This window comes from Entamoeba nuttalli (genome assembly GCF_000257125.1).
Source record: "Entamoeba nuttalli P19 unplaced genomic scaffold asmbl_4260, whole genome shotgun sequence".
Taxonomy (NCBI): domain Eukaryota; phylum Evosea; order Mastigamoebida; family Endamoebidae; genus Entamoeba; species Entamoeba nuttalli.
In genome coordinates this window covers 1-10,473 of record NW_008576661.1, presented here as the reverse complement: position 1 = coordinate 10,473, position 10,473 = coordinate 1, and the positions used below count along the sequence as shown (strand labels likewise).

At 22.3% G+C, this 10,473-nt stretch overlaps 2 protein-coding genes across 2 annotated transcripts; one reads left to right on the top strand and one right to left on the bottom strand.

The window, feature by feature from the left end:
* Window positions 1–34: 34 nt before the first annotated feature.
* On the top strand, window positions 35–9,718 carry ENU1_098430 (hypothetical protein; the record flags this gene model as incomplete). Its single annotated transcript, XM_008859242.1, has 1 exon — window positions 35–9,718. A coding segment is annotated over one exon (9,684 nt), but the record flags the coding sequence as incomplete, so codon positions are not given.
* Window positions 9,719–9,753: 35 nt separating this feature from the next.
* ENU1_098420 (hypothetical protein) lies at window positions 9,754–10,356 on the bottom strand (the record flags this gene model as incomplete). Its single annotated transcript, XM_008859241.1, has 1 exon — window positions 9,754–10,356. The coding sequence occupies one exon, from the start codon at window positions 10,354–10,356 to the stop codon at window positions 9,754–9,756; it is 603 nt and encodes a 200-aa protein (XP_008857463.1).
* Between the last annotated feature and the right edge of the window lie 117 nt (window positions 10,357–10,473).

Below are 10,473 nucleotides of genomic sequence, written 5' to 3'. Positions count from 1 at the left end.
AAAAAAAAATGTCTTTTAGGATAAAAGTAATTGTTATAGAGTGTTTATTATACCTAAAAATCAATCTTTTGTTAATGAAGATGATAATCAATCATTTGACAAATATAAAAATGAAGTTATTGGATTACTTCTTTTAGGATTTATTTATACAGTACATTGTTTCTTTACAATTTATTGTTTCTTTATTTCTATCATTTCGACTAAGTCAATTCAAATTTCAAAAGAACTTTATCAAGTTGGGAATGGATGTCAAGGAAATCCAATACAAAGATTAAATGAACTTGAAAATGAATATACAAAACCAATATATAATTCAATTAGAACATTATCGAATGATGTATTTAATCAATGGAAAATAAAAACACAGAATAGAATGAAGAAGTTTATTGAAAATAGTAAAACAAGTTCAATTACAGAACAAGGACTTGTAGAAGAATTAAAAGTTCATATTGGTTTTCGATTTAAATTTCTCCGAAATAAAGATACATTAAATATTAATTTAGACTTATTTCCTTTCAACCATTCATACAGAAAAGAACTTTATTTTATTGAAGAATTAAGACAAATGAAGATAATATCAAAAATAGCAATTCCTACACAAATTCTTTGTATAGATGTAATAAAAGAATATTCATTAGATAATAGTTATGAAAAAACTGAACCAAATTTTTTTACTTATATCAATGAAATACTTAAGAAAGACAAATTTTATACTAATATTTTTGAATTATCAACAAATTATAATATTTGTAGTGATAAATCAAAAGAAAAACAAGATATTGATAAAGTATTTCAAAGACATAAAGAATTATTTCATAAACTTATTATTGCACAAGAAAATAAAGATAAAGGACATTCTAATATTAGGTCTAGAAGAATGGAATATGAATTATCATTACAATCTCTTCCAAAGATTAATAGACCATTAAATCAAATAACAGAAACATATTTTAATTTAAAAACATTATTTGAAGGAATGTATTCTGTTATTGTAAATTCTATGGATGTTAAGTCATTAAGTATTTTAATTTACAAAACTACATTTATTTTTAGAAATTTTCAAAGAGTTATTAATGTTTATTTTACTGCACCAATACAATTAGAACAAATGAATACATTAATTAATGAATTAGTAACATTTATGACATCAATTAAAACAATGCCAACTAGTTCAGTTAAAAATGAATTATTATATAAAGTTATGATATTAATAGGATTAAATGATATAGTATTTACAAGTTTAAGATATAGTTATCAGAAAAAATATTTATTTTTAACTGTTTTTGGTTGTATTTATCAACTAAATGACATTCATTTAAAAATTAAACAAATTATACAAACAAAAGATCCTAATGAAATTCCAATATTTATGTTATCTAAAATTTATAGAGACATCTTTAATTTATATATTGTTAAACTTCAAGAATTCTCACATGGAAATAAAATTATTAAAACATTATTTGAAGATACTCCATTAGAACAATTATTACAAAATACATTGAAATATGATGAAGGAGATATTTCTGTTGAAGCAATAATTTTATCATCTTTAGATGCATTAAAGTCAATTCTTGGAGTTTCATTTTCACAAGTATTTGTATCAAATGGATTGTATTTAGTTGGGATTAGTAATTATTGTTTTACATTTATTGGGACAATACTTCATTGGTATTTTGGAACAGATAAATCATTAAAATGGAGATTTATTGATATTTCACATAATGCAATTAAACTTTGTTTATCATCTGAAATTATTAATGATCCAGAATCAGAAAAATGTGGAGTAATATGTAAATTAATGGAAGAAATCAAAGAAATAAATGAAATTATTCATTATGCTAACGTAACAGAAGAAATGTTTAATAAGATATTTAGAACATCATGTAATGAAATAATAAAATTATTTGAATCATTTGGATGGTTAATGAAATTAGATTTTACTAATATAACATCACCAGGATTATTAAGAATTAGTTCAATTATTAAAATGGGAAGTATTTTAAAAAGATTTATTCAAAAACTTGAAGAAAAAGCCAATTTTGATAAAGAAATGCAATTTCTTCATTTTCAAATAATTGGAGTAATTAAAGGATATCTTAATTACATTTTATCAAATAAAACATATGGAGTTATTTCAAATCAATATCCTGATTTTATGAAAGTTTTTCATATATTTATTGAACAAAAGAAAGAAAAGAATATAAATAAAATAGAAAGTATATCAAGACGATTATTATTAATGATTTTTGAACGAATTAATTTCGATGAATTATTTTTTGAATGTATTAAATTTAACTTTTCAAAAGAACGAACTCATGAACAAGAAATATTTATTATTCAAAGAGTAATTCAATATTTTGAATTAAAAGACTTTATATATCCTTCAATTACACAAAGTGATTTTTGTGATTGTAAATTTTCTATTTCATTACTTCAAACAATTTCACAGTCTAAATCAACAGAAATTGGAATTTTAATTCTTACTATATTATCATTTAATATTGAAATATCTTCATTATTTGCTACTCTTATTGCAATATTTAAAAAATATATAACATTCATAGAAATAGATTCAAATAAAATAGAAGAATTAACAGAATGGATTCAAATAACATTAAGAACTTTAGAAGTTTTATCAGGAAGAGGTACAAATTATGATTGTCTTATGCAAATGGCACATACAATTTTAAAAACACTTTATTATCATCCAAGAGACACACTTACAATATTAAATCCACTTTCTCATATAATTAAAGTCTTAGAATTATATGTTAATAATAAAAATACAGTTTATATTCAAGATATTATTTTTAAAGTTATTAAAGTATGTGCTATGTGTTTTAAAGTTGAAAATAAATTAAAAGATGATAAATTTTATATTATTCAATTTAAAGAATATATTCATATTTGTGTTAAATCATCATTATTTTATATTTCAGCAATAAATTGGGAAGAACCTAATATTATGAATATTCAAACTGCTTTTAATAAATTTGATTCATCAATTTCAGAATTATCAGAAGAATATGATTATAAAGCTTGGAAAGAAAATTGTTGGAAATATCTTATTGAATTTATAAGTGATGTATTTCCTGTTCATTCATTGATTGATTATCTTAAAAACATTATTAGTACAATTAGTTTTAATTTATTGTTAGGAATTCATTTTAAAAAGAATGCAATAACATACTTTTCTATTGTTAGTAATATTCTTTATCAATCACAAAGATTTGAAGAAATTTTAAATATTGGAAAAAGTATTTATCAATTTGCATATGATAATTCACAAATTGGAAATAGAGAATTTATTAAAATTCATAAAATTACAAAATATGAAGCAATGTTTATGAAAATTATTGAAGAAAGAAATGAAATTATCAATATGTTTTGTCTTCAAAAAATTAATAAATTAATAGAAAACTTTGAAGAAATGAAACAAGAAAAGAAAAATAATAAAGAAACAGATAATACAGATATAGATACACAACCTAATCAAAGTGAAGAAGAAATAAAAAGTGAAGAAGAAAATGTAATTAGTGAAGAAGAAAGTGAAAGTGACAATGAAAGAATTGGAAGTGAAGATAATGATAATAATGAAAATATATTTGAAGGAATTGAAATGGTTGAAGAAATAAGTAAAATGATGCATTCTATATTTATGACATTACAATCAATTGAAATGGATAAAAAATCAAGAGCAAAAGCTAAATTAATTAGATTATTAACTAGTGTAGCAGAACATTTTTTTAATACAGCAGATAGTTTAAATGATAAAATATTACCTCAAAATATTATTACACAAACAGAAAGATTAATGGTAGATGCATTATGTGTTAGAGAATTAATTATAAATCTTATAGAATTAGTTATAACTATTAGAGCAGTTATTAGTTGTGATAAAGAAAAAAGAACAAGTATTTTAGAGTATATTGAATTATATGATAATTATAGTGATATGATATCAAAAATTATATATGATATGTTCTTATTTTTAAAACTATTTAAAACATTTAATATTAAAAGAGGGAATGAAACAAAACAAATTTTAAATAGAATGGTTAGTGGATTGATTTATTTTTTTGTAACACCATTTATTGATATTCAAATTCATGATTCAACATATGTAAATTCTTTTATTTATAATCAAGGTAGAAAAGATCATATTATTGAAAATTCACATGTTGCTTTATTATGTGCAGAATTTAAAGAAATTAGTAAAAAAAATGAAAAATTATTAGATAGTTTAAAAGAAATGGGAGATGATATGGATGAATTTGTATCATTTATTGGAATAAGAAACGATATTGTTGAAAGTGTACTTCCTAATATGGAAATAGAACAAGAAAAAGAATTAGCACAATATATTCAAGAACGTGTATCAATTTTATTAAATAATACAAAACCATCTTTCTTTTTCTTAGCACATGTTAGTCTTAAAGCAGTTGAATCATCAAAATCACTTTCAATTCAATTAAAATCAAATCCAATTATTTTTACATCATGTAAAAGAGAAGCATTATGTCTTAAATCAAATTTAAAATGTTTAGTTGCAATGATCAATGTATTTGTTGCTATTATTCCTAAAGAAGAACCATTACATTATTGGATGGTAGAATTACAAAAGAAATTTATTGAAAGAAAAATGAATATTAAAAAATGGTATAAAAGTGGTATTGAATCAAGTTTTAATGAAACATATTTTAAAATAATGGAAAATTTTGAAAGTGAAGTTAAATTATTAGTAAGAACTGTTTGTTATACATATTTTTTATATTCATTAATTATAGATGAATTAGGAGATATTATTCATAATATATCTATGGGATTTAAATTAAATACAAAATATGTTAAAGATGTAATATTTGTATTAAGTTGTTATACAGGAAATTATATTTATCATAATCGAATGGTTGCAAATTTATTTGATAAAGTTAGAATCTTTATTACTACAACACCTTATAATAAATCACAAGTTCCTGGTATGTTAGCAACAATTGAAGAATTAAAACAATGTCTTGTTTATAGAACAAAAGTAGAAAAAAGAACACAATCATTAGATTTAGAATTATATAAAATAAAAAATCCAAGTCAAGAACAACAACTTAAACAATGTGATGATTTACAAATATTATTACAATCACTTCAAACTATGGATTTTGGTTCAATTACATTTAGACCTAAATTTGGATGTTATGTAATAGAATCAGAAGAAAAAGAAAAATTACTTAATTTAAAAGAAAGAATACGAAAGAATGAAGATATTTCAAAAGAATATATTATTATAAGAAATGAAATATTACAAGAATTTATTCGTTTAGTATTTCATCTTAGTTTAGAACATTGTATGTTAATAAGACAAGTTGGAGAAACATTTGATTCTAAAAGAATATTATATCTTGAATTTTATGTTTCAGTTATTGTTTCTCAAACAAAAATTTTATATGATATTATTAAAATTATTTATCCTGGAAATGAAGTAATGTTAAATGAACAATATTTAAAATTACTTGATATTCAAAAAGAATGTTCATTAAAGAATATAACTAAAAAACCTATTAATGTTTCTGAAGTTCCAAAAAGAATTTTTGAAGTATTTCAACCAACAACTAAATTTGATAAAAGAATTAATAGTTCTGGAATAGGAATTAATGATGATATTACATATTTACCATTTTTTTCATTTCTTCAATTTGAAGAAACTATTATTTCATCATTATTAAAGAATGAAAAAGTAGATGAAATAAAAATAGAGATATTTAAAGATGCATTACAAATGATGTGTGATAAATTATCTTATAAAATAGACTTTACTCATATAAATGAATTGTTTCATATAAATAAAATTTATCAATTAAAATCTATAACAATTAATCTCTTTCGTTTAAATGAATTTTATACTACAGACGTTCCTTCATCATTTAAATTATGTGGGGAATTATTTGTTGGATTTTCACATTTATATTATATTATAGCAAAAGATCCACAAGAATTATTTGAAAAAGGAATGAAAAGAATGAATCGAGTAATTGAATTCTTTTCAATAGAAACAAAACATATGTTTCTTGATCAATTTAAACATACTCTTTCACCTGAAATTATTAGAAATGTTATGAAATGTGTAAATGCTATTATTGATTCAATAATTATTAAAAAAGAAGATCAATGGATATTTTCAACAGACTTTGGAAAAAGAATATTATATTCTCAAATGTTAGACTTATTTAATTATTTTGGTTTAAGAACTGGATTAATGTATATTCATTGTTTTATGAGAAGAGACTTCTTATGTAAGAGAGAAGTTCCTTGGGTAGTTTTTTCATGTGTAACTCAAGTATTAAAACATCTTCAGAGTATTATGTTAATAAAAGTTGATGACCTTACTCTTGATAATTGTATTAAACTTTTAAAACAAAGAATTAATGAAGTTGTTCCTGTATCTTTTGATTGGAGTATTTTATCAACAAGAATAGGAGAATTACAATTACTTTTAAAGAAAGATCCAAATTCTATTTCTAAAATTGGTTTTCTTAAATCTCTTATGCATTTGTTAAGAGCTTGTATTAGTTATTCTTTTAATACAGATAATAATAAAAATTTTAGACAAATGTTTGATATTATTGAAGTATTACATAAAACAATTCATGCTTTTGACTTTAATCAAACACATGATGTATTTATTCAAACATTTAAAAATCATCTTCCATCATTAAATAAATGTATTGAAAAAACAATTTCAATAGATCCATTAATTAATGCATTTTTTGCCTTTAAAACAAATCAACCTTTATTCCAGAAATTATCAATATCAATGATTAATGAATGTCCATTCTCTAAAATTTTAAAATCTCTTATTGAAGAAAATATAAATGGAAAATTTAATTCTATTTTACTTACTGCTTTATTAAAACCATTTCAAAGATATCGTTATTATGAACCAAAATTAATAATGTTATTAAATGAATTATATGTATTACAACAATCTCAAGATATTCATTCATTTTCTCCTGAATTTGGAACAAGATATTATAGTGCTTCAATGGAAATTCATGATATTATTACAATTTTATTCAATTGCATTGAAATATTTAAAATAGTAACATCAAATGTATTATTAGAAAGTGCAGCTATTGAATTTAAAGAAATAGTTATGAAGGCTGAAAAAGAATTTAAAAATATGGAGACTTTAATTACAAATGAAATGATTACAGCAATTCAACAAAGTCTTAGAAAATGTTTTATTATTTATTCATTTATTGTTTCATATCGTTCAGTTCAATTATTAACACAAACATTTTCATCAGGTGATAGAATTCAATTAATTAAAGTATTAAAAGAAGTTTTTCCATTAATTCTTGGAGATGATATGATTTTTAATGATGATGAATTTAAAGGAGCAATTTATCCATTGAAAATATATGAAGAATTATTAACATTAATTAGTACAGAAAACTCTTTTATTCAAAATAAACAAAGAATTAATGAATTATTTGAACAAATTTTATTATCAGTTCATTATTGTCTTGAATATCTTCAATTAGGAGAAATGATGATGATTAATTGTATTGAATTTATAAAGAATAAAAAATATATTAATGAATCGTTAAAATGTCTTGAACAAGCATTTGAAATGACAAAATCAATAAAAAGTATAATTATTAAATATGCTGATTTTATTAATCCATTATATGGATTAAATTTATGTTCTTCAACATTAGAAAATAAAATAAAACAAATTCAATCCCAACCATTAAATACATCAGAAATATTAAAAAGTCTTATTTCTGATATTCATCAAAAAGTATATGGAACAATAATATTTAATTATTCTTTTCCAGATAATTGTAGAAAAGTATTATCTATTACTAAATCATGGAAAGAAACACAAAGTTTATCAGAATTACTTAGATTATTTGGTGGTATTTATTCAAATGTTGGGAATGAAAAAATAAGATCTTTCTTTAGAGAAGGATTTATTTCTGAAATAATGGTTTTAGTCCATAATTTTTTGACAAATGGAAGTTATAAATCATTCCAATCATTATTATCTCAAGAAATAAAAAATATTAATATTACTAATTTCCATCAATTTAATAGAAATACCATCTTCCAACAATATAAAAATATTATTAAAAATTCAATTTGTCTTGGATTTCAACAAATACAATTAGCTGCTGAACTTACTCATAAATCATTTAAATGTCATGCACTTAAAAAAATGGAGTCTGGTAATGATAATAATATTATAACAATACTTTCTACTGAAGAATTACAAAAAATTCATACTTTTATTCAAACATTTAAAACAGATGATGATATAATTCTTGAAAGTGAAGGTATTGTAACTTGTAGTGTAAGTTATGACCAAAGAATGTTAAAACATTTAAAAAATGTTATTCTTCAATTAGGAAAACCAAAAGAACAAATGTTTATTAGAAGTTATGTTGTTATTAGAGCTTTTATTGATTATTATGAAATTATGCCAATTCAAGAAGTATATAGTAAAATTGTTACATTATATACTCTTCTTGAAAAATTTGTTGAAACTGTTTATGCTGATTTATTATGGAAAAATGTATTTGAAACATTTTATCTTAATGACAATATTGTTATTGATTCTATTACTCTTCAAGAACCAACTAAAATTAATCAAAAAATTCCTTTATTATTAAAAGAATTTGAAAATGTTGTTGTTACTTATTATAAAAATCATAGTAGTGACTTTTTCAGTGGAGAAATACTTAATTGTATTGGTATTTTATTCAATTCATTACAAGACATAGATGTAAGTCCTGAAGAAAATAAAATCTTACAATTAATTGTTATACAACTTCTTCATTTACATGCTAAAGTTAAAGATGATACTATTATTGAAGATATTTCAATGAAATATTTAAATACAAAAATAACTACTAATGAATTATGTAGTATAGTAGAAAAAATGTATAATGTAGTTGTAGCAATATCAGAAAATAATGATTCAATTTTATTATTAGTGAAAAGTTTAGCAAAATATTGTGAAAAAACAACTCCAGAATTTAATTCTATTATTCCTAAAAATTCACTTAAAAGACAACAACTTAAAATTGCTTATTCAACAGAAAATTGTTTACTTCAAACTATCATTAAAAATTGTAAAAATCCTTTACTTGTTAAATATGGTAATTTAATTTCTGGTGACTTCTTTATATTATGGAAATTAGTTGATGTTTCTCATTCATCTAATTTTGAAGTTAATATTGAAAATCCTTATAAAATCTATTCTGGAATTGCTAAACTAATGAATAGAAGTATCGAAAGATTAATACCACTTCTTGATGGTGAAAAAACTGGTTTCTCATTATCTTTTGAAGGTGTAGATGTGATTGAAATTAAATTAATATCTAATGTTGATAAAAAACTTGTCAATAATATTTATAACGTTGCAACAACATTTGAACGTGGAGATACTCAAGAAACAATTAAAAGCATTGAAGATTGTTTAGATTTAATCTTATCTACTCTAACTCCACCATTTTCTAAACACTTATACCATACTTCTGACATATCTTGGGATCGTTGGTTCTGTGCATTTAGATTAAAAAATTGTTTCATTGACCTTATGTATGCAGTTTTGAGCTATACTTCTCAACACAGTGAATTAGATGATTTTATTAATCTTGTCACCAAAACTTTTCGAGACATTGTTCTTCTTGCTAACAAATTGGCAGAACTTAATTAAATATTTTCTTAATTAAAAGTCAATTATGTTTAGATTTAAATTAAAATAAACATTAATAGACTAAAGACAGCAATGTAGATGGAAATCGAACCATCAATCACTTGACTACTAGAATCATCAATTGAACTAGTTGAATTAGAGTCTATCTCTAATCTTTTTCTACTAAATTTGATATCATTGAAATAAACAAATGACTTATCATTGGATAATGTTTGATAGATTTGAATAGAAACATATTTGATAACAGAACCACATCGTGGGTCAAAGGCGTTATTTCTAATATTAACACATGTCTCTGTGTTATTAGTTACACTATTAACAACAAGTCCTGTATCTGGTGACTCATCATCCCTAAATTCGTATGGGTACATTCTCACTTTAAATTTCAACCTAGAGTCTTCTGATGTCCAAAATACAGTCCAACACAATTGGTCTAACTCTACTGTGTTAGCATATCCATTAAATTTAAGAGTATCAAAACGTTGTACCTCTCCTCCAAGCCAATATACTCCATTAATTTCATAATCATAATAATCAATTAATGCAGAATCGTTTAATTCCCATCCACGTTCCTTATTAGCATAAACAATTTCTCCAGCTAAACTTTTTGCGATTAAAATTACAAATAATATATACATTTTCTTCTTATTTTGAATGCTTCTCTTCTCGTTCCTTGGGTTTTAAATACTTTCTTTTTTCGTTTTGACATAACTGATTGATTGATTTTTTTCTATCTTATATAGCAAAACGTATCA